General features: G+C 37.8%; 1 protein-coding gene across 11 annotated transcripts in view; it reads right to left on the reverse strand.

Annotated features, from left to right (window-relative positions):
* Ten-m (teneurin transmembrane protein Ten-m) overlaps positions 1-26,662 on the reverse strand; it is a 659,822-nt gene that overhangs the window by 58,551 nt on the left and 574,609 nt on the right. For 2 of the 11 annotated variants that reach the window (XM_072020552.1, XM_072020545.1), the window contains exon 1: positions 1,434-3,336. The exons of the other annotated variants lie outside the window; for them this stretch is intronic. In XM_072020552.1, coding sequence (XP_071876653.1) covers positions 1,434-1,539 — 106 coding nt within the window. In that variant the 5' untranslated portion in view covers positions 1,540-3,336. Of the gene's footprint in view, positions 1-1,433; positions 3,337-26,662 lie in introns of those variants that run through there. 11 annotated transcript variants of the gene reach the window in all.

A 26,662-nucleotide genomic window follows, 5' to 3' on the forward strand; every position in this document is an offset into this window, starting at 1 on the left:
TTAATACGTGAATTATTATTAGGAAATTATTAAACCTTTAAGAATTATTTTATACTAAAAAAGAATTCACACGTTTGAATGTATGTGTGTCTGTACAATATTACAAATTAGATTTCTTAATTATTGAAATTGTATTGATTCAGATAATCCTGAATAAATATCGATAAATTATTTTAAAAATGATATTCTCTTGATCTCTCTAAAAATCTTGATTTATACATCACTATGACATCCAAATAATCATATTGAACTTGATTCTATCATTGTTTATTTCTTCCATCAGTCAATTATTCAATTAATTCGCTGCCATTGAATATTTTTTACCATTTCACCGACCCATGAGATATCTTTCGCCTTTCCTTTTGTTCATATCGCGTGTGTGTATGATACGAGCTCTTTTTCCTCTTTTTTTTTTGCTGTTCTATTGTGATGTTTTGCGCGTGCATGAGAAAATATGCCGCGCCTACGTGAGAATAAAGCGGGCATTTTTGACTGAAATTGATTGTGCCGCGGTGGCGCGCGCTCGGAAAAAGGAACAGGATGAAGAAAACATCCCTCCAGCTAGAGAGTGGCAAGGCGGTGTCACGCAACTGCATTATCACGCCGAACGTATTTGTCACGTTGACGTTTCCAAATCGTGACGCGTGGAAATTTTTCATGCGCCCAAGTGGGAAATGCCGCACCCCGGGAATTTCGCGAGATTTCGAAATTGGCTAGCCCGCATATCGTGTCTATTGTAGAAATGAACGTTTTAGAATCTTTCGCTATCATCCTTTGGTCATGGATTTCAAGATTTCATTTCTTCAAACGAAACTCTCTTTACTATTTTCTTTTATGTACACGTGGTTTCTCTACTTTTTACAAGGAAGAAGCAATTCTCAAATTCGATATGTTACCCAGGAATTCCATATAAAAACCGTCTATCCGTTTGACTTTAGCACTAAACAACATTAATTAAGCGAGACTAATATTCGTTTCTTACTATTCTCAGAATCTATCAGATTGCATACTTTTCTCTTTCCTTTGCCTTCCTTTACGAGAATTCCATTAAATATCGCTCGTTCGAACAATAAACCACGAAGAAAGAACATCGTGTTAGTGGACAGAAAAACAAGATTCGCGACGACAACGATTCTTGGACAATGCCTAGGGGCTTTCGATCGAAATGACGCGCATCGTGTCACGTTCAATTTTTACCGCAGCTTCGTGGTACGCGTTCACCATAAAAATCGTTCCCTTGTACCATGAGAGATCGAACACGGCTAAAAGGAAGCTCGAAAGCTGCGTTAACCTTTAGAACGTTCTGAAGAAATCGGCGAGAAGAGATCGAGGGAAAATCCTGCACGTTCGTTCGACCGCACGGACTGGTTTCTGACTGAAGAAAAACTACGCAAGACCCGACAAGAAGAAGCCAAGGGAAGAATACCACCCACCTCGACCACCACCGTAGCAATACGTGTACTCGTTATAGTCCATGGACGGCCGCTTGAGTAATCCCTCGCTGGGCACTAGGTCCAACAACGCCGTGGGATCGCACATTGAGATGAATTTTCAAGTTTCTCGGTCATCGACGAGTCAACATTATCCGGTGCATACACTTAATGAGTTTTCTTTTTTTTTTTTTCTTTTCTTCTCAACTTCTCCTACACAGACTTTTAGGTAGAAGAATGTGTCCGTAGCGAATTTTTAATGTAGACGAAATATTGGGCCACGAATTTTTAATATATACATACATACATATGATTTCCGAGCAGAAAATTTTTACTCGCGAATTTTTAGCGTGGTTGAATTTTTCTTATCCGTGAAATTTTAGTATGCAATTTCTAACGTAGACAAATTTTTCACTTACAAATTTTTAATATAGAATTTTTCTCTCACGAATTTTCAACGTAGATAAATATTTTGAGCGCCGTTGGTAGTCGATGGTTGCTACACTATCGCAGTTTTTTTTTCATCCTCGACAATAGAACATACTCTGCTTGTAACACAATACGATCATTCACTGCATCGCTTAATTTTTAATACAGATGAATTTCCTTGGAACACGATCCTTTTTCTTCATTAAGAAAAAAAAAACTGCTTTTCTCAACACGTCGAACTTGATCTTCTGTTCTTTTGCTGATTTTTAATACAGAAGAATATTTCGATTTTTCAAGCGTTGTCAGTTGTGTCGAGCGATCAATTTTTGCATTAAAAACACAGGATATACAGAGAGTGATAGAGAGAACGCGTAGGAGGTTTGAAAAGCAAAGGAGAGAATTTTGAGGTTCGATGACCTTCGCACAAATGATCCTTCCGGTATGGACTTCAAAGGGATCGCATTGGTGAGTCGTCGATGGATAACGTCGACGTACGACAAAGTAAGTACACACGAAACTCTGCCACGAATCCTAAATTAAACTTGGTCGTCGCGTGTTCACGTGAAATACGACGAGCTCGTGGAAAGTTGCGAGCGGAATTGCCCTCGTGCACCTGTTATACCTTGCTTCCAGCGTGGGCTCAAAAAATTCCACCTTTCTCGACTCTCCTTGTTTTTCTTTTCTTTATTCGGATCTTTTTTCTCTCTTAATTTTTCAAAAGTCGAATAGATCGACGCACGTGTTTCGAATGCACTCAAAATTCTTCGAAAATTTCTCTAAGTTTCTTTTCGTCCGAACGAATATTTCGAGAACTCGCGCGAATCTTTCGAACTTTCGCGTAAATTGTCACAGCCACTGTTTTAAGGAACTTCTTTTTCTTTCAACCGAATGTTTCACCATACAACACTATTCCAAGACACCAACAACGAGATAACACTCTTAATCACGTTTCTTCTTTCATTGGCAACGTATCAACGGATCTCTTTGATTCAGCGATTCGATGACCAATCGTTGTACCTAGCACGTTTCCAATAAGGGTTGAAAGTTCGCAGTGCCGAAACTTTAACTGATCGATAACCCTGACACGTCCTCTGACATCCAAATTCCTATTTTCCTTTCCTTCGCTTCGGAAACCTTGCAAACTTCACTTTATATTATGACAGAAATATCTTTCTCCTATCACAAATCACCGTCAGTTAAACTTTCAAAATTCACTAAATTCGTAACATTGACCAGCAACGTTGAACGACACTTATCTCTACTAAAGGATCGATTTAACTATTTTGTAAGTATTTACAATGAAATATATTACGGTTAGTCGCATGTTGTTGCTTTGAGTATATCAATCTTTCGAGCGTAAGGGATGAAGATTCCCTCCGCAAGGTTTGCACACGACGCTTAAATAGAAGACGATGCGCACGCTTGCGCGGTCACTGACAGACTGAGAAGACAGGGCCAGCCGATGACTCCCGACACTGTGGCGGATGGAGCCGAGGAAAGGAGTGGGGAGGAGTAAACGAGCGGCAGGGAGATCTCGCGGGGTGGAGGTGGTTCGTGTAGACTGTACGGTGTACAGTAAAGGGTAGGGAAAGGTGGAGGGGGAAGCACAACAGCCGGTCCTCGACGATCACAGCAACCACTACTTCACTGATGCTGCAGTGGATTCCATCGGAAGACGCTTTCGCTCTTTCCCTTTCTTCCGACGACACCGTGCGTTTTCTTGCTTCTTTATCTCACCTCGTTTCGCTTCCTTTTTATTGTTTTTATTCCTGTTTATTTTCTTCCTTGAATTCCTTCTCTGTTTCTTCCTTTCTATGTTTCGATGTTATTATACGCTTATATAAACGCGGCAGTATGTAATTAATGCTTGTTAACTGCTGGCACAAAGTCGCCTGGTTTTCAATCGTGAATTGCTTTTCTTATAAATCATCGATCTCTTTCCGACGTCGTTTGACAAAATTTCGTGTCATCTGCAGTCAACGTGTTCAAATGTTCACACTGTGGATAGACTTAAATTGTTAAATTTGATCTTACATATCTACATATATTCGAAATAATAGTACTAGTGGATACGGTTATAAAAGCGTAACGTGGATGACGTAAGGATAAAAGTTAAGATTGTTGCGAAAGAAGAGATGTTTCATGGTATCTGAAAGTTTTGAAAATAAAGAGTCGGTGAACTACTTTGGAGGAAGATTTAAACAGAAGGATCCGGAAGGGACCGAAACGATTGTTTTTATAAGAATAAATTTCTGTCGGTCAGAGTGAAGATGGGTCGTGTCTGGTCGATTTAAGAACGCCCCCGCAGCGGCTACGATAAATTGACTTGTCGCGAGTGTTTAATTCGCTTAGTACCGTGTGAAGCTTTGTGTTTCGTATAGAGTGATAAGAATAGGTGAGATAATTATGGAACTCGTGACGTTATGTTCTAGAAAATTATACCAGATTTGCAATTTACGTGTTCGAGTTATAAAATCGAATTGATTCCATAATAGAATAATAGAATAATTTAATAACAGAAGGAGGAATGTTAGTACTTGTACATTTTTTATCGACAGATTATCGATTTAACGACAGCTGCAATTATAACGCCGCGGCAGCCATGAAAAAATATAGTAATTTTTAAGCGAACAGAATCAAAAATAAAAGTATAATTTTTTATAGCCTTTTCAATTAGAAAAATATTGTACGGTCTTTTATCTTTACTTTTCTATTCTCTCAAGCAATGTCAATCACCGTCACTTCCCATGATATTATTGTGTGTTGTCTCTTGCTTCTAACAATACATGGCTTTTGTTTGTTTATCGTTTATAATTTAAAAACAAATAAAGCTTCACGATTTACCATATTGTTCTTGTTGCGCTATTTTTCTTTTCGGTGTTCAACAATACGACAATCAAAGCATGAAAATCCTGCGCGTTTGGTGGGAAAATATATTGTCATTAAAATTGAAAATTTACAAATTTTCGCCGATTTCTCTTTTATATGTTATCGAAAACAACAAATTTCCATCAAATAGTATATAATAAGATATATAAATAATAATATATCGTAAAATTATGTTTTGCACGTAGATTTCACAAACATCGAGTAAGTATTATTATATTTACGAAATCCATTATTCCATTTGTCAAACAAAAAATAACAATTTAAGATAATAATGTGTTTATAATTCGTGCTGTATTCTATAACATGGAATGTACAATTTACAGCAATACAACAATATAATTAATATCGATAACAATTTTACGTTAAAGTTCCTTCATGACCAGAATAGGAATATAAAGAGTCAGAGATTCTGTCGTATGTTTACGGAAGAAAATTGAATGTTAAATCTGAATTCGAACTAGAATTCTGTTTTTTCAACAAAAATCACGCATCTATTTTAACCAATATTATTTACATTACAAAAAAACAAAGTTTGTAATCCATCTTGCGATAAGTCAAAAAGGTTTCAAGATAAAAACATACTTTTTTTTAAAATTCAATTCCAGTGACTCCCTATCACAATTCAACGTCTAATCAGTCGAAAAGTTTCGTTTCTTCGAACCAGCGAGAACGAAAAATCGTAAACAGTGTTTTCGACGAATGACCACATGGATAAGGTTATCCGCGACAAACGAACCGACGATAATCTCGTTTCAAGAGTTATCGTAGTCATTTGCCTATTCTCGTGACACCGTGCCCTTCTTATTTGCCGGGACAAGCTTCTCTTATCGAGTAACTTGTCGTTCCGATAGCGTTTCTCTTCTCTTTATGTGTCTTTGGACATGCTGATTTCAAAGTAAAAAGATCACGAATTATAGTTACTTGAGGCAACAGCAACCATTCAGGGAATTCACACTCGACTTAATGCCCTCGTAATGTATCGCGAATTAATGGCCGAGAAGGAGAGAGAGAGAGAGAGAGAGAGAGTTAACGAGTGAATGGTTAGCGTAACGAGACTTGAATGGGCCTCTGGGCAACGCGAATGCTCGTACGTAAACGGACCAAGTATTGACAACGCGGAACGATAGTTCCCCCTTTTTCTCTTCCTTCCTCTATCAATTTACGCATTAAATATCAAACAGTATAAAATTTGCGCAGATTATCAAGGAAGGGATATTATGAGTATATGTTTTATATAGAATTAAAATCGTGTGATGAACATAAATTATGCGTCTTTTTCAATAGGAATGAGCAGTACATTTATCGAAACTCTAGTTCTTAATAATTACGGAAATAAATAAGATATGCTAGATTTAATAATAATAACATATTTTTTTAAATGTTGCTCGTTCAACGGCTGCATAAAAAATATTCCTATGCGATGTATAACGAAGCTTCCTTCTAATTAAGCTCAAAATACATTTCTATTACACGAATATTTTTTAAACTAAATTCGCGTCTTTACATGATAAAAATTTTAACTTGTATCATGAAAACGTGCAAATATTGTACTAAATTTTGGTTAACGTGAAATAAAATTTTCCAAGTATGCAACAAATGAAAATCTGGCATAAAATATCCGTTTTCATCTTAACTTATTTTAGTCAGAATTGATTTGATATCTGTAGATTTAATAATTGTAGTTATTTTAAGTTGCAGCGGGTACGTGTTCTAAAACTACTCTGCGTGTTTTTTAAAGCACCTGACAGGAGGATATTCCCGTTTCTCGATCACCTGTCCGCTTACGACCGATGCTTTCCTTGTATATATAATTGATTCGTGTCGATTTGGTCGATAGTCTGTAAAGATCGGCCAACGAACAGATTAATATACATAGGAACGTATAAATAGATAAAGTCGATTCGCGTAATTATATTTGTAAATGGGTCAGAACGATAAGAAACCGGATGTCGTAAGAAAAGGCGAATTGCTCGTATAATTTATGAGGTTCGACAGAAATGATGGGGCTCTACAGAAGCTGATTGTCTTGGGCGGAACTGTATTCCATTCCTTGATTCAGAAATTTCTTTCGCTTTTATTCAATCACCACCATTCATGAATGAACTGCTATTACATTCAGATGATTTCCTTCGAACGATTCGCAATATCAAATAGAACGATCGACAAAAATCTTAGAGAACTAATTAATTATTAGATTGGTGTATATTTTTAATTCGAATTGCGTGTATCCTTTCAACGACTATTTTATTCCATTATACCAGATTTATTAGTATTATCAATTTCAGAATTCTAAAATTCTTTACAATGAGGTTGTTACAATTTCTTTGTTCACAAATCTCTTTGAAATAGTTGTCTTCTTAAAAATCGATTATTAGCCTAAATTACTTTAACCAGTCCGGAAATTGCCAGTTTCTATCTTCGACTATTTTCCCAGTGTCGTTCTGACGCAAGTGAAATATACAGAATATACAAGGACATGTTTGAGATGCGGATTAAAACAAATCAACTTCGCTTGTTTACCGAATTCGTGAAATCTTTCGCTGTCGATATTTAACGAACAAAAAAAAAAAAAAAATCCGGGATAAAATAAAAAAAGGCAGAGACAGAATAAATTCGTATCCACCGCAGCGAGAGATTGCGGGAAAATTTTCAATTTTCCAGGGGAACAGTACTGCTGGCCGATTTTCATTCGCACGACCCAATTCTCCTTTCCTGCTGTTTTCCTCGGTCACGGTTCTGCTATCGTGACAAGGCCGACCTTTTCGAGAAGAGAGTCATATTCATGAAACAGGATGATCGTTCTCTACGATTAGAACACGCGAGAATTGGATACTCTTCCTTCTTTTTCGTGCATTTGCTTCATAGCGAGAGACAAATCGACCTGAATGAAGGTTAAATTGATAACTCGGTCAGGGAAAAATAAAACGCGATTCCAAAACAGAATTCTATGAACTGATCTTCAGGACGAGATCTTTTCCGTCTGAGTTAAATTTTCTGTAAAGAGATTTTGTTTTCTTAGAATACTATATTTTATTTGGATTATTTGTTGTCAATTTATTTAACACATTTTTCACACGAATTTTTTCAGGTTAAACAATATATTTGTCGATAGAATTAGTCAAGTATTTATAAAATTGCATCGACGCACCATGTGCGCGAATAACAGCGAATGTGTTCATACATCCAAACGTAATGCGTCAAGTATAATCGCGTTTGTAAACCGCCGAAGGTTATAGACACAGAATCTCGGATAACATTGCACCCCTTAAATTATTAATCCTAAATCTTACGCAAAAAATAGCTTATGGATGACGGCATGGATGAAAAACCGCACGATGTAGCCTGGATTTCCTCCTGAACATCGTGAATTCAGCCCATCGTTGGGATCTTTCTTAATGCATTAGGTTCCGGCGGGACCAGTGGAGCGGCGCTTTCAGAGAGGTTTCAGAAGGGTCCGTTATTACGCGCGTTCTTCTCGCGCGGACTCGCACATTACGCTCACGGAACGCGTGTTTATCCAAGCCGGCGGCTACATCGTGGCGCGATGTGTGAGGAAATTTTCGAAGGCTTCGAAAGGAAAAAAAGAAGAAATCCTCTGTGGCCCTTTGACCGGCGAAACAACGCAATTGAGAGTCGTGTCGGGCAACGAGGAAGAGTCGTTGCCTAGAGCTGCGTAATTTACGAACCAATCATTCTCGTATGCAGATGGTACGGGCCCGAGGGTTATACGAGTTCGAACCAACAACCCTTTTTCCAACGTTCGAGCCTGCTCTTCAGCGTCATCACACACGACTTAGCCGGACCTCCCGCACGGTTCAACCGTGCTTCACAGTTTTATTGGCTTAACTCACTATTTTACAGCCGATAGTGGATTAAAGAGATTAAGCGCCTAGCTGGAGGGTCGTCCGTGCTTCCTATAGAGACATAAACTCGCGTAGATACCGAGGATTACTACTATTTTCCCTGGACGTTTTTCTCCTTCGTTTTTTTTTTTTTTTTTTATGTTTCACGTTGTAACGAGTGATCTGCCGGTGGCTTGCATACCGGCTTCGAGGCGTGGTCGCGATAAAAAGTCGATTTACGCTGATGCACGTGGCCATTGCCGAGGCATCTCGAGATTTTAGTTGCGTGTAATGGCAATGGCTGCTGCAGTCTGTAGAGAACGCGTATTTATGTTTTTCTGAAGATTTCTTTACGTTTGGGTTGTACTATCGACGAACTTCGCGTGTACCATTTTTGATGACTCATTATAGTCACTGGTATTACTCGAAAAATACTATAATTTAGTCAGTGGATGAAGTACAATTCACGGAAGTCGGAATTGTTGACTAATAACAAGGGCATTTTATCGTGTTAGTTTATTTTTGGATGAAACCTCGCCCACAACTCTTTCATACAACATAATTCGTGAAAATCGAAATTGTTGATTAATAATATAATTTCCTTTTGGAAAAGCTTCTTATTTTTTTCACAATCTGATAGGAAGAACAGGAAATTGATTATTAATACATATTGATTATCAAAAACGCTATGAAATTTATCTTGAAATAAAGTTTTCTTTAAATTTATCTTTATTCGATGTTTATAAAATTGGACATGACGATTATAACTTAATCTAAAATTTTCCTTTTGCTTCCGCTATTTCTATCAACCAAGGGAATAAAGTCATTCGATAGAAGCTTCGAATCAGAACAAGGAAACTAAGATTGCTCTAGCCACGTTGTTCGCAGAAGAAGAAGAAGAAGAAGAAGAAGAAGAAGAAGCAGAAGAAGAAGAAGTTACCGGAAAGATAAATGGAATCGCGATGGCCGAATCTTTTATCGAGTTCAAGAAAACGTATATATACGTTTATATATATATATATATTATATATATATATATACATATACATGTAGTTTCTATCGGGGCTGTGTAACGTTCCATAGGGTTTTGCACCGTTCCAACTTCATACATTTGTCGCGTGGTACACTGACGCACAACTGGAACGCGGCAAGAATCTTCGGGAGGAAACTTCCGGGGCACGTCCTCGTCATGCTTCATAACTGTTAGTCTGGTTAAACGCTGTGTTGCCCGCGTAAGAAGATGGCCAGCTAGGTTGAGTTTCCTTAGTCTTGTGTGAACAACTTACGACCCTAAGTGAAGCTTGTATATAGAGGAGAAAAAATGTTACGCATAGTTGCACCGTGAGTAAACAGCTGTGCAAATTATGGGACAAGTCGGAAGATTAATCGTGCAAGTTTGGATGGTTTACGCGAAGGTTTCTTGGAATAAATTATGGTTAAGCTGTGTCGATTACCGAGGCAGCTGCTTTTAGATTTAATTTTAAGCTGAAAGAAGCGTTTATTTGGCGTTTATTCATTTTCACAATAAAATAACAATGGAATTATATAGGAACGGTATTGAAATTCGTAATATAGTTTCTGTCATCGTTTGATTTGAATTTCAATACACCATGAAGCTTTTACAGCAACGTAATGAAACACGTGCCCGCGAAGCTGGAACCACTTCTTTTGTCAAGAGCAATACGGGTAATCGATTATGTTATTGGTTTGTGCGAAGTGTGGCCGCTCGATCGAACATCTGGTTGCCGAAGATGCGTTTAAAGGATTATTCTGTCCGCTGGATCCTTCAGCCTCCGGGATGATACTTGCAAAGTCACGGTGAACCTGTTCGAATTACCCGTGCTACTATTTTTCTCTAGGATGGATGGCGATGACGGGCAGAAAATTACAAATCGAACACAGATTGAATCCCCTCTTACTCATGAAAAAACGTTTTAATCTCTTGTATTCTTCTCCCTTTTTTAATCGTTAATTATCACGAGCAATTATCTTTGTTGATAGAATATTAAAATATAGAATTAGACTACTTGCCCCCTATCGTCCCCCACTAAACTAACTTATTCGAATAGAAAAATCAAAATCACTGAAAATAAAGTTCAGCAAAAAGAAATTTTTCTTGACACTCCTCTAGCGATATGAAATAAAATGAAACAATCGAATCTCCGGTTTAAGCCCGTTCTTGCTGCGAATGGAAAAACGTGCAACGATAGTTTCGTTCGATAATACACGAAAATCTCGGTCGAAGCCTTAATACGTTGTGAAACGCGAAGAAGCTCGAGCTGCTCGGATTCGCTCAATGGAACTTTCGTCTTCTATACCATCGTAAGAGGAAGAAGAGAAGCAGTGGAGGAAGGGAAACGAGGACGGAAAATTCTCTCGAAGGACAACATTGACCGAGTAGAATGAAAGGGGTGGATCCACTCTTTTCGAAACCTAAGCCGCACATGGTAACGTGTTCCTTCTTCTGTCGTATCCTATATCTTCAACCACCATGATTTTCATTCTTTTAGATGGACCAGTGCGTGTACCTGAGTACAAGTACGATCCTATCGTCAAATTCGGTATTTGGTGGCTATAGCATGTACAGTAAAAATGAATTCTGATATTCATTACAGAACATCTAAACCAAATACCTAATAACTAAACTAAATACCTGAAAGATATAAACAAAGGATATTCTTCTGATATTAACTACGTTCCTTTTCTCAATAATTTACCACTATATTGTGATAAGCAAGAATTTTGGAGCAAAGGATCGCTTCAAAATACCGCCATGCTACACTACTTACTATCCTGTTTCGTCACGATGCATACAAAGAAATAGATGCATCGTGCCAGGTAGAAGCAAACACATATGGAACGTGTTACGGTGAAAGAGAGGGGGTTAGGTTTACGAGGGTGAACGCCTGCCATCTGGCCGATGTGCAATCTGACTTACTCCTTTTTTTATGTAATCCCAGCCGTTTCCCAATCTGGGATGAGAAACTCGTTCTTGCCTAGTCGTTCCTCCACGTCACTCGTCTCTCTGGCCACCAGACTTCATTCAAGCCGCTGTATCGCCGCGAAAATCGAATTCGGAATTCCCTAGCTCGCATCCTTTTTTCACCCCTACTCTTTCGCGTAATCCTACGTGAGAATTCTTCCTCTTTTGGAATTGCTTTTTGTACTCGGATTTTTACACCGTCTTTCTTTTCTAAGGAAGAAGCTATTTTTGGAAGACCCACGATCCCTTTCCGCTTTTTCTCTTTTTTCCTCTTATCTAGCAGAAAATCGTGGAAAGTTATACTTTCAATTTGTGGATTTAACGCAATTTAAATTATTAATCCAACGGTACAATCCTTTGATACAATAAACAAGGTGAGTTAATAGAAATAGGAAGAGAGAGAGAGAGTCTGAGGAGTTTCAAATAACAATTTATAAAATACCTAAAGTTAAAGTGACTTCATGCAGATGTAAATGTAACGCTTTTTAAATTTAAAACGTCCGAAGTTTCGAAGGTTTATACAGACATTCGTGATTGACTGTACACGCGAGAACCACGATCAACAGAGTGCAATTTAACCAAGTGGATATTTTATAATCTAGCGAAATCACCGGTCCAATATCCACGAAATAGTAACGTGTCTCATTAAAACCTAACTACCAGCAAATCACTCGTGAGTCCTTTCGCATGGGTCGGTTACATTAATTCGTAATAGCTACAGCGAATCGATGTTCATCGTATCGTGGTGTACGCTAAAAGTGTCGCTGGAATTCTCGCATCGTCGCATAATGTAACATTTCGGTGATCTATATTACGGCCAGGTAAACTCATTGTACCTAGGAGATGTTCATTTTTATTAGTTACATGGTATTTTGAATTAGTATAAAACGTAACGTTCAACTGAATGTTATAAATTCTGTTATGCAACGTCAAGCAATCGATAATAACGTAAACGAAAATTCCGAGGTAATTTTTACGAATTACGAGTGATTTGATTATTGTAATGTGTCGATGACACCCAATTATAAATTTATAAACTTATTCCTCGAAAGAGAATAGAAACAAGGCGAATTCGCGAACGATCGAGAACGTCTGTGCTTTCATCGAATTCCTTGTTCCTTCTAGCATTTGCCGAAAAAGATGGAAGTTCTTGAGAGAAACCTTACTGTGATTTCCTACCTCTTGGGGATACAAGCGCCTCCGCTCCGCTCCTGTGGCAAGGCCATAAAGCTCGTGCAAGCAAAATGATAGGCCGGAACTGGCCAGTCGTACAGCTTGAAATAAGGAACGACTAGCATTGAGACTCCAGGGAAAACAATGTGAGATGCGAGGCTGAGATAAGATCTCCAGTGTCGCGTGAAGAGGAACTGTATCAGGAAAGTTGAAATTCCTTTGGAACAATCGTGTTCCACTGCATTTGTGCTGTTAGGGTTATTAAGAGATTTGGTGTCATTGATACAACGCATCGGTGCAGCTATTTAAAATAGAACAATACTACCGACGTAACTGCGATAGAGATAACTCAAATGCAATGAGATTGAGGTATTAGGTTGTCCGAAATGTTTCTTTCGTTTTATAAGGAAATAATAGACGCACAATGCTGTTTGCTTTATATTAGTTTATTGAATTACGCACGAACATAATAGAAATAGAACGAAATGGATCGCACCTAATTCAATAAAATAATATAAAACAGAAATCGTTGTTCATCTATTATCACCTTATGAAACGAAAGAAACTTTTCTGACAACCTAATAGATTATTAACAAAATATCTTAACCAAAATGTGCGAAAAATGAAATTGTATTACTATCAAACCAATCGTGTATAATTAGTAGACAGTGGAAGTTTATGTATTTCTGTATATTATGTATTTACATGAAGATATATATAATATTCAAAGCGAAGAAAGTATACGTCATAGTACATAGTACACTCGTGCAAATTATTGGGAAGATTTATTTGTTGATTTACTTCGAATTCATTGATGATTTTGGACCAGGTTTACCGTATGATCTGTCAATTGCACGCTTGAAAATGGACGACATCATATACCACGTGTTATTTTATTTGCATTAGGCACGCTAGTACTTGGTGGATAAATAATGATCAATTTCTGTGATCATTTTATTAATACCAGGTTATTATTCCGTTCTCGCTGTTGATATTCATTTTAAACGATGCGATACTGCTAATATTGACTAAGTAAAACTGTGCATTCGTTGCTTTTAATAATAATACGCTCCATTATTGTTTGTAGGGATAATTTCGTTTCGGTAAATTAGTCGCGATCGCGTGTGTACGTTTGTGTATGTATTATATGTGCATTTCGTTGGTAGATACAAACGGGAAAATTGGGACGAAACGTGTGCAGAAACTTATGAATAATCGAATTCTATATTTTATAGCTTCAATGCTATTGATAACTGCGTAATCGTATCTGGAATATATTTTTGATAATCTATTCCTAAAATGCTTTAAAATATAAACGAAATGTAAAACAAAGGAATGATATCAACGTAGACTAAATAAGAAGTACGTGTATTAAAATCTTGACCTGGAGGTAAGAGTAACTTACTATTTACAAGTTTCTTCGAGTAAATAAAAGATAGTAAACAAAAGAGGGATGCGCTATGGCCACCAAAGGAGCGAATCGAGCTACAGAATTCTTCATGGACCACCAGGAACGAGAGATTAAATGACTGGTAACTAAAAACTGGCGAGACCAGTACCGTCGACCCGTCGACAGTTCCAATTCTGCAGATCTTGTTCCTTTTTTCGAAAATTAATATCCAGAAATATAACAATATGCTATGACAACACACACTGTCAATCATCAACAGCTTTGAAATAAAATAAAGATTTTTGATTAACTGGTTATCGTGTTTTAGTATCTTTTCAGGAATTTCAAAACTATACGTTCTACAGGATTGTTTTACCTGCTAACTTCCTGTATCTGTATCTTTAAGAACAATACGATTAACAATGCTGTCGATGCAATACTTGAAGAAACATTTGTTATATTTTGTCATTAATAACAAATAGGTAGATTGTCAGATTTGATATTTTTTAAGAAACGTCACAAATGAAGCTCAAAGCATAATATATTTTATATATACTTCGTGTCTTATCTAATTTATTATTGTTTACATGTCGATAATCGTCATAGTCATCTCATGAAGGGAACGTCATCATTGGATGGTTGAACTGTTTAAACAGGACTATTCTCAAACTATAGGGACCGCGAGTGTACACAATCCCAGGGTATTAAGGGTAGTTTGCCACTTTCTCAAAAATCACCGCAAGCTCTAAAACTTCAAAGCTGTTCGAAACGACTTTATCTTTTCTTAAAAATTTAACCTCGTAGTCGTAAAACCTCAATAAAACTACGACCTACAACCCTAATAATACATATATTCAGTGCAACGTATACATACTTGTAAACTTCTTATATAGCCGAAACTTGAAAATGCATTACCCTGCCAGTCCATAATTTAAATACAGGACATGCTATACATGTATACTCAGAACTTGAAGTTATAACGAACTCCAAAATTTTTGAAACGTATCGCATATACATAGGTACATCGTAGTTTTATAATTTATGTATTATGCACCCACGTTGGGTCAGGTATGGGGTTTAAAGTTATAATTTTAGAATCCTCCACGATTTACACTACTTATAGTTTTACATTTACCTCGAGACAGAAAATCGATATCTAATTAATACAGCTTATTGGAATAAATTAAAACCACAAACTCTTTGTTAGAAAAAGTATACTAATTTCGTTTTCAATCCATCAAACGTGCATCGTAAACGTTCTTAAATATTATCTAACCGGCAAACAATCAAACGCAAAATTTCACGTGCACTCACGCGAAGCAGCGGCGCGCTAATAAATACTTGCAGGCAGAAAATCGTACGCTTCTTTACGACTGGTGGTTCGTTCCGCCTTGCTCGCTCCTCAGGTACGTTCCTCGAGGCTGACAAGTGCTTGGGGCGAGCCGCGTACTAATGATAACTAACGGGCGTCCGAGAACAAAGGATTGGAATAAATTTTCGGCGGCCGACAATGCGCGGGAGGGGTCTTGCCTTATTTTCTGGCGTTTACGTTAGCCGATGCTAATCTCCGCGCGAGAAACTCGTCCTCGACGGGAGATCCCTCTGCTGTTGCCGGCTTCTTCATAGGCCATCTGACGTCCAGCTTACGAGACCGAGAAATCTCAAACGCTGCTCCGCCTGAATTATGCTAATGCCCTCACCCACGTTTACGTCTCTGTATCTTCTCCTTTTCTTTTTCTTCTCTCATCGTTTCTATCGGCGTCGATACGCTTCCAATCGCTCGATCCTATTTCTTTCCTTTTTTTCTTTAGGTTACGGTGTCCTTTGGAGTCTGCTGGGTTTCATGGGTGATCGTATTGTTTCGTATTTGAGGATGGGTATAACGCTTGTCGAAAAATGTTGAGCACCCACTGGTTTCTATTACAGTCGTATCACAGTTGGTGGGGCGAATTGTGAAGTTGAAGGAAAGCTTCTAATATTTTTGTCGGTGTCTTTGGACAAATTTTTCTAGAATTTAACACTCTGTCTTGAGTACAGATTAACGTTTAACGATATTTCTACATTGTTGGAGGATTTGAGATTGATTAAGATTAACGCGTGTAACAAATTTTTCTAAAATTCAACGCAATAAAAATCCGCCACTAACACTATATACCTCACATTTCCTAAACACCTTAGAATTTTAATTTTCTTGAAATTCTACATTAATAGCCATAACAATAGCTCAGAAGGGTGTCGCGTAAAACTCGCGTGTCCCGTTCCGCGCAGCTCTTCCGCCAGAAATGCTTTCGCGAGTGCAGTGCATTATAAAAGCGGAGGAACGCGGCGTCGCGAACGGCGCATAAATGTCGTTTAGCGAGAAGTTACAAAGATTACTGTCGTGAAAAAGGAGTCCGGTTGAACCAAGGTTCTTCTTTTTCTTTTTTCACTCGTTTTTCGCTCAGGGAAAAAGCCTGTATTCGTCGACATTGCCGGCGCATGATATAATACCAGAAAAGGCACGTGACTCACGTGCGAACTTCCAAGAAAACGAATGATATGCTGTGGTCCTCCCCATTCGAGTTTCCTGCACGTTTTACATTTCTGTGCGTGTTCGCGCATGAAATAGGCCAGAAACGGCCGGACCTCTGTTTGCGATCGTGCTACAAGCTTTTCTAAATCATGACTGGCTCACCACGTGCTTACAGAAAAAAGGAAGAACCGTACGGTTGGTCAACAGACGTCGAATTTAGAAAAACCATGCTTGGCACTGAAATTCTTCGACGCCATTCGTAGGGTATTCATCGATGTTAGGTGAAAAATGATGGAATACTTTGAGGATTTTAATGGGGCAGGAAATTGGAATGTTTTGGTACGTTTAAATTGGTGATAGCGTGATATGAATGAAATTGGCCTCGTCTTGGAGGTAAAAATTGAAGAAAAATGTTTTGTAATAATACATAGAACATTAAATTTTCTGACTAATGTTTCTATATATCTTGGAACAATTTTATAATATATATGTATATTTAGATTAGATATGTTTATTTTTATTCGTTGAACAGAATGACAAGGTTTAACGATTCAATTTAGAATTGTCCTGTATTGTTGGTTGTTTGCGTTAATTTATTATATGTGTCACAGATATTTCACTTTTGAATTCCAGGGTAGTGACACTATAAACGATAAGGTATCGCATTGAAATTACAAATATCGTTTACACACGTGCAGATAAACAAATTCGTCACGCGCTAAATATACAAATTATAGAATTTCGAATTTGTGGCTGACGTACCAATCAGCTAATATTATACGTATCGTCTATACTTATATACATTATTATATTACCAACCTATTCTATTTATATTAATAGGTTTCTCTATTTTATACCTCACAGACAAAGAAACGAACCTTCATCGTATTATCTTAAAAATTCAATATCTTGTTTGTTATTTTCTGCACTGTATTACTTTGTTGCGTAGCTCGTGTTATTCAAAATAAATATTCGTAATTACATACAGTTCTGATATTTCCCACTCCTACAATGCTTCAGAACTGTGCAATATTTATTAATAGGTTTATAACAAAATATGTAATCCCGTCTAACGATTTTTTAAATCTACGTTATTATACAATTTTTTAAGTCAACTTAAAATCAGTTTAAACCGAAATAAACGCAAAATCTTCCAGCGATATTCCATACGTATGCCACGAAAGGTTCATTTTTCAGTAGCGCGAAAACGAATTCTTTGTATGCAAATCACCATTTCGATTCCATCCCTCGGTTTTAGTGCTGAGACGGTCGAAATTCAAAGTAGCCTCTGTCACGTCTCGAAAACGAACCTCTGCCCCTCGTTTCGTATCATTTATCATAAACGCTTGCATTTATGTATGGGCGTGACTAGGATAATCCGACCGAGTCCCTACGTAATGGATATGGAAATTTATAATTTAATTGCGCCGTTGAATAATAAGTCATTTAGCGGTTACGTGAAAACACAGAGCGGCTAGGGATGGGAAAACGAAGTTTTCGTAATGGAAAGCCTCTCCATTCAGCTGGAAACGCATTCACCGTGCGTACACGGGGGCAATTTTAATGGAAATGTAACTCTTCCTCAACTTTAATCGAACATCTTACGTACTCGCATAAATATCACCCAAGCAAAACTTTGAGAGTGACTTACGAGGTTCAAATTTTCTAAGTAACTTAACCTCTTAGGAATAACTTGACTGATAAGCGCGAAATTTACTCGAGTTTATTAATCAATATTCTCGTGCAAACGATTAAGACTTAATGTCTATATGCGTATATGTCTGTACGTAATAATAATTAAGGAAGAACGAAGTTGAAATATTCAGTATTGTAAAACGTAGAAACGTTTTAAAGGTAAGATGTAATTAAGTTTGGTACTTTCAGGTATTTCTTTCTTACAAATGACGTTAAGAGATGAGACAGCCTGTTCATTTAATTTGTACTTGCGTAAAGAGCGGTTTTAATAGTGTTTAAAGTAAGTTTTGTATGTAAATTTTAAGTTGTATGCAACGTAATATAAAACATAAACCTTGAAGAAGCGAACAGATGTTCTTGCAGGAGATAAAGAAACATAAACGTTGAAGAGGTGGGCAGATGTAGATAATGCAATATAAAGTTTAAATTGAGTTACAAAATCTTTAAGTTTTATCCTTTAAAATGCTTTATGAATAGAAAATATAATATACGTATTGATCTTCGAGATAGACTTTTGAATTTCATAAATTATTAACAAATAATATGTATAAATTTAATAATTTAATTTATACTTTAATCTCTCTAACTAGAAGCAAAGTACGTTTTAATGTATTTACCTATTTGCATTTACAAATGACGTGTAGAAATTTAATAATCGATGGTCGACCATAAATCGTGTCCACTTGTATAAGAAGTGTTCTAAAGTACTATAGGCATGCTAATGTAGCGGCTACCTTCATCATTTCATCGATAATCATAACCCTTCATATGAAACACAAAAAGGAGATTGATCGAAACGATTTCGAAATTTCAATGTTTAAGATCATTTTTTATGGAAATAGGCAGGCAACTACTCTTAATGGTCTGCAATTTGTGTATACCCATCGGCCCCTACAATTTCACCCGTGTCCTATTCAAATAGATCGCTCGGATGCCGGTCTCCCCTTCTGAAATAGAGACGCTCCTAACGATTATCGATATTGCGTACTGTAATAAGTCAAATAATATGTAATTCGCGATAGATCGCTCTATCGTCATTCTACTAATATTTTTCTCGAATATCAATTTTAAAACACATCTGCGCAAACATTTTTTGTAGCCGCTGTACATGTTTATCTGCATACAGCTAAACTGCTATGATAAACATTGTAACAGGGTTAAGTTTGCATACGCCGTTCGATTACGTCAAAGAAAATATCTCTTTGAGAAACTGTTTTCTCACAGATCGCAATTTCTCCTCTTTTCCTATAAATACACGCCAACCTGCTAATAAAGAGTTTGCATTATCCCATGAAAAAGTCAAACTCGATGAACACGCGTCGAACACGAAAGTTACTGTTCTGGTTTGTCCATGCGAGTCTCCCCAATCGGAATCTTTGTATCGGCGACGATCAGTCAAATTGTGATCCCCTCGGCTCTAGCCGGGGTCGTATTAGATAATCAGCAAAGAACAGCGGCGCAAACGGGGGAGGAAGGAAGGGAGAGCCGTCAGAGGGACTTGAAAGGACCCGACATTCATCATCCATGGGCGAAGAGAAGGGATTTTCCCCTCTTGAATCGGCTGGTCGATGCTGGACCTGTACGCAACTTCCCTTTCGAAAATTTCCTCTTTATTCAACCTTCTCTTCCAAATCACTCTCTTTCTTCGTCCCTTCTTCACCACCCTTGTGTACACGTTAGGGGAAACACAATGTCAACGAGCACATTAATGTTACACTACACTCGTCGCCATCGTCTCATCTCTCTCTCTCTCTCTCTCTCTCTCTCTCTCTCTCTCTCTTCCTCTTTCTTTCTCTTTCGAATAACGCTCGATCGACGTCCCGGCGAATATCTGACCAACGTGCTCTTGGAAATCGTAGCAAGAACAATTGTGCACTTCGCTGAGAGATCGGCTGCAGGATAGTTTGGCATTGTTCCATCGGCTAGTTTACGGGCCATTTGAGGCGAACAATCAATGGAAACTTGTTTCGTTTTCTTTTTGGTGCTTCCGTACAAGAGCACAGTTCTGTGACCGAGGACACGTGGAACGTGTCTCTCGGCTTATGGGTTTAATATCCAGATACGTGCTGAATAGTTAACAAAATTCCATAGATTTATCCGTGGTCACTAGTTTTAAGATTCGACTTGTATAAGTTGCACACCATTTTACGACAATTTGTCGTTCTAACGCCGCGTTCATGCAAAATTATAACGATTCAAATCGTTGAAACTCGTTTTCTCTAAGATCGCGACTCTTTTACTCGTGTTACTACTGTTGCCGCGAATAAATAATATTCCTACTCGCATGAACCTACCAAGCAACCAAAGCAACCAAGATAACGACGCTCAGACGCTAATAAATCCAAATACATTTACACTCTTCTATAAAATATTGCATTTTGATCTCGCTTCCTGACCTGGACAACGGTTACCTAACTTAAAATACACGAAGTAACATACGGCGCACGGGGAACGAGTCGAATGTCGAAAAAAACGGGGCACGCAACCCTTTTTGGAGGGGGCTCGTGTTTGCGCTTGCATTGTGACGTTGCACGTTGTCGGCTAGCTCTGTTGAAGGGAAAAGGACCGAACGGGATCACCTTTTCCGGTGGGAGCTTCCCGTGCTCGAAATTGCTAGGCTGCCACTCAAATTGGCCCGGCGCTGAACAATCGGGCTTATTACCAGGCATTTGTCAGCGCCGCGGCCGTGCTTTGCACTCTACGGGTTTCGTGTTACCTCTTTCTGCACTGTTCTGTTCTTTTCTTTTTTTTTTCTTCTTTTCTATGTATGTATGTATGTATGTATAGGGTAACACTGCAGGGACATCCTAGGGAGGCGGCACCTTCCCTTCCTGCGAAAGAGGTCTCGTGTTTAGGGGTTGTTCCGCGTTTAATTTAAGGGCTAGATACATTGTAGCTGATTTAGAATGGTTCTCGCGAGGAACCACCTGTCGAACTCTTTTAGAACAGGAAAAGGAAACGGTTGTAGGGTTAATACGAGGAGGGGGAGATGTAATGAAATTAGGGGAAGAATGGGTATTTGTAATAGCTGTTTGAGAAACGAATGTGTCATCTTAACAAATATTCTTGATTATTTATTGTGATTATATAACGCTAGCCAAAAAATTTGAAATCAATGAAACTGCTGTAAATTATTATTATCCAAAAATTATTACTACAGATAATAATACTGTTATCTGTACTATCTATATTAATCTATTAATGATTGGTATAATTGGAAAAGTTTTAAGAACAAAGAAGTTCCACAACTCGCAGGTAATACCTATCTTAATTATTGATTAACGTATTTGAGAATAGCAAGACAGATCTCGTACAAATTCCTGAAAGACAATTACCCACAGAATATTGGAGCAACCGTTCGGTCCGTAGAAGGCCTTTAAGCTCCATCAATTTTCGTATTACCATCACTGCTGTCAAAGTGTGCCGCGAAGGAAATACCAAAAGACAATTTCCTGCAGCACGAGCCGATAGCCTTAAACAGAGACAACTACGGAAGACACTATTAACCATTGTTCCTTTGGGTAGTCAGCTGTGAAACCTTTTCAAACATCCACGAAGATATCGACGATAAATAAGGTCGATTTTGCACAACTACGGATTGAACGAGCGTTTTAAGAACGCTTCAACGCCACTTTTGCTCATCTAATCTCGTATTCTCCGTCTCTCTCGCGATTTTCCATAGAAATCGTTCGGAGATTCAATAACCGACAAGAGAGAATCGAATCTGTTCGGATATAGTGGCGTGTTCCAACAGAATATAGAAAATGCATATTCAATTAGATAAATGTCGTTTAAAAAATTGTTAAATAACTCAGTGTACAATATCGGTTCTACTATGTTTCTTATATTATTTTCCACTCGATCGTGTCTTTTATCGTTAGAAAATTTCTTATGTTTCTGGAAAACACGAAAGTATCGTTATAAAGTAATTAATCTATACAGACAACAGCTTGCAGATTTAGAAAAATTCGTAGAATTTCAGTGTGATTGAAAATTGTATTGTAAATATATTGTCGATTATTGAAATAACAATTCGTGATGCAGAAATCAATTATAAGGCACTATGTTACAGAATTGTGGAATTATCGAAGCGATTCTGAGAAGAAAAAGGTTTGTCGAAAGTGGGGTCTGATTGCGTGGCGAGACCTGAGCTTGTTAGAGGGACACACGAGACGGAGAAACATCTTTTTACAATCGAAGAAAATGTCACGTTCGAGAGAACACCAAAAGAACGGGACGGTCCGTCTTATCAGGTTGAAGGTCCTTGCGATCGTTCTTCCTCGAGTTTCGAAGAGGTCTCGATAGTCTAGCCGGATTATCCAGAGGCATGTGACCAAAGGTCGAAATCACTGGAGCAAGAAAATGTCGAAGAAAGTGCTGCGTGAAATCGCTCGACTTCCCACCACTTTCAATAAACCATCACTTGCATGTAATCATTATTTCTCCCTGATAAAAGAAGGTTTAAAGTATCGTATTAAAATTTTTTAATTATTACATTTTCCAATTGTTTTGTTTTTCAAGTAATTACGATCTCCATATGTTCGTAGTTTATTAAATATTTCTTTGTTAATTTTAAAAAAGAAGATACAAGACAACGACACTGCAGACAAGTAATTTTTCCTTAAAATTCGACGTTCGAGGAATCTAGAAATTCGCCAAAACGTCACGACTTTTCTCTGATTTCCTCCACCGTTTCTCTTTCTTCTCTTTATTCATTTTTCGCCGAGCCAGCCGATTCTCTTTGTCGCGCTCGCTTTTCAACTCTTCTCTGCAGTATAAATGGATTAAAATAACTAAAGCGGACAGGCTGGCCGATAATTAGAAGGCTTTTTTATTAGTGGAAAACCATGTCCCCGGTAAAAGCGTTTCCAGACAGATATACCCCCAGCTTTCGTCCAACAAATTATCCAACTTTTGAGGACACCGCTGGATTAAACATTTTCGCGAAGCGTTCCGGTGGAACTGTGTTTACGATGTCCGCCCGTTCCGATCTTCTCCAGGATTTATTTTGTAATCGCTGATGCATTTCCCTGGGATCGCTTTAAATTCCCTCTCTGATATAAAAAGTACGTACTGGGTAGTTTAAAAAACCGATTTGAAAGATTCATCGTTCGTAGAAATGATTAGAAATACTATTATACATATCTATATCGTATGTCTTCTATTATATAAACGTACATTCATAAATTATCTTTTTTTCTGAATTACATACGTTTCTCTTATAGCTACGGAAATTTTGTATTATTTTCCATATTGGTGTATTACAGATTTTTAATAATTTGCTTTGTTAAGATCGAAGATCAACAACAATGAAGAAAGCACATTAACGTTCTATTATTGGATTTCTTTATTGGATTCTGTTATCCGTGAATAAATATTCACACTTTTAAATATGAAGTCTATATCTTTTCTTTTTTCTTTCAATGAATACAATTTAAATATTGTAATTAATATAAAATATCAATTAAACTCTACAGTTATAAAATAATATTTCGTTATATCTGAAAAGATCATGCATTTAGGGATTAAAATCCCTTCACTGTTATTCCGATCAATTCTATTCAGCTTCTTTTTTTCTCCATCGTAGATAGTTAACCGAACGCACACCAACGTTACCAACCTACGTTGGCTTCGTCCACTCGCCAGTTATTGGATCCTTATTTCACCACAGACTTTACCCTCTCGACGACGAAATATGCTCGTATCAGCACGCATGGTCTCTTATTGACTAGCCCGTCCTCTTTCTTCTCTTTCTTTCCTGCCCACGAAAAAGGCTACTTTTCGATCGTAATACGTTTAGGATAGTGGCACCAAGAGAGACGCGTTCTCTCTCGACAGACAAAATGAGAAAAACCGCTTGTACGCCTTATTCAACCGGTACCTATACCAGAGTAAGCACTTTTCCCTCACGAAGTTCGCGATGACGAAATGAAAAGCGTTTTTCTTTCGATCTACGACCATGGTATCGGCCCTGTAAAGTGCCAATAAAAGGGAATCGTTTGCCCCGATAATAATAATGATCGTGTACTGTAACGTGCAATCGTTGAGAATGGGCAATAACCGGAGAAAACGGTCGACAACGTTCGTCTTTACGCGTGTGGAGTGTATTTCATTTTGACCCTTCGAGACATCAAACGCGTTCTACAAGAGCGTACGTAACGGTTTTGGTGATGTTTGTGGGAATGATGTTTCGCGTTATATTCTATTATGCGAGATATGACATTATTATCTGCGAGTATTTTGATTAAAACGAGGTTCGAAATAGATATCTCACAAACGTTTTCAGTCTCAAATATGCTAATTTACTCACGAATATATATAATAATATACAGTAAATATGAATTAGCAGGTATCCCATGTTTTTAGTATTCTGAACAATAATTGATCTGCATTTTGCAAATAGATATATCAGTTCTATAGAAGTTCTATAAAAATATTTCTATAGCTCAAACGAGGAAAGTGTAAAAAGAATTATATTTATAAGATGTACAAGTACACCTCTATCTTAATGAAACTAAAAGATAGACCGTTTCTATACCATTTTTATAGAAGAAAATTTCCCATCATCTTGTCTCTTTTTTTTTTCAAACACCTAATCTCCTATAGGTCAATCTTATTTAATACCAAAATGTCATATACAATCACATCGCGCTTAAACAATATCTTTCATGGACATAGCGATGGAGAGTGGCCACCGGAATTTCCTCGAGCAATAGATCTTCGAGACCTCCTGCATAACGAGCGGGAACGATGATTCTTACGCGGTTAATCGGCGTGTTCAGCGGGACTAATCGGACTTTCGGTTCGTAGAGACATCTGTTATGGTCGGGCCGGATGCTACTTCTACGCAAGCATCACGCAAACGTGTTTGTCATGTCGTTGACTTTCGGGCGTCGTCGCGGTGCTCCAAGGAATTAGAGGGACGCTTATTCAAACGCGCACGGTTAAAAGTGTTCTCCCCTTCTAGGCATTCTTCGTCCCTGTCAGCTTTGTACGATGCCACCGGTGACGAGTTACACCGTGTCGTGTCGTTTCTCCGCTTCGTGAACGAGATGTCCATTGCGAGGCACCGATGCGTGCTGAATTCGTAGTCCCTCTCGCCATCAAGAGGAGAGAAACGCGACACAGTGCTTCCGGTGACCGACTTTGCGTAAACGAAACGCTATCATCTTTTCCTTCTTCGCAATTTACTCGTTATTTTTCTTCGCTTCCGTGTTTTTCTTAGACGGAGAATTCTTAAGCGAATTAAACGGTTACTTGAAATTTACAAGAGATGGAAATTTGTTGTTTTAATAAGAGAACTTGGAATCCTTATGTTGAACCTAAAATTTAAATAAAAATGGTTTATTGGGAATAAGAACAGGAAGAGGAAGTGGTGGAAATTTTTCCCTGTAACTCTAGTTATTTTAAAACAATCCTTTCATTCTTGTTTTCTCTCATGTTTTTCTTAGTTGAGCGGTTACCTGAAATTATCGAGCAATTAATTGTAGATGGTATCGACGATTTATTTATAGCTGATAATTTATTAAAAAAAACATCGATATTGAACTTTAATCGATGACTAACACTTTTGGATCGTTATAACGTGTCGATTAATTTTACAGCTCGACGTGATGTTTCTCTCGATATTTTTGAATTTCAAGAAATTCTGAAGCAGAGGAATAGAAAGTTACAAATTCGAGAAGATAGATGGGTAAAACCTACATACGTTAAATGAAACAAAAATTACAGAAGAATCTCCCTTCGATACGACAACCGTAATTTTCAAACTTTTGTGCCAGGATACTCTGTTTAAACTACAAATACGGCTACTAACGATCTATTCTACTGTCGTCGTTATAATTAGCCGTATTAACTTGTAAATTATAGTCCTTATTTGGTATTCAAAATTCATGTTTCCCCAAACACGTCGTAATTTATAATTAATGTCGAGGCTGAAAGAGAAGCTCTGTCGACACAAAGGGCCCTTTAACGATAGACGCGTGTGTTTCGGGCATATTGAATTTTTTCTCATCTGGAAAGGGCAGTTACGTGTCATAGAGTGAAGCTAGATCATCGGCGAAACGCATTAGAGGTGCATGTTCCTCCTTTTTTTCTTTGGTTCCATTAATCATACCAAGCTCCAGCTGAACATCGAGATCGATGCCGCGTGACAAGTTTTCAACCAATTAGACACACTTCGAAATTCCTACTTCGACAGTCATCCTATCCATCCCATCCTCTTTGCATTTAAAATGCTCTCCGACTAGTTTTGACGAATCTTGATGGGCTCAGGAAAGTATCATCGAACGAATACCTTGATAATAATATCTTTTAAGC

This window comes from Bombus fervidus, chromosome 17, assembly GCF_041682495.2.
Source record: "Bombus fervidus isolate BK054 chromosome 17, iyBomFerv1, whole genome shotgun sequence".
In the NCBI taxonomy this organism is placed as follows: Eukaryota; Metazoa; Arthropoda; class Insecta; order Hymenoptera; family Apidae; genus Bombus; species Bombus fervidus.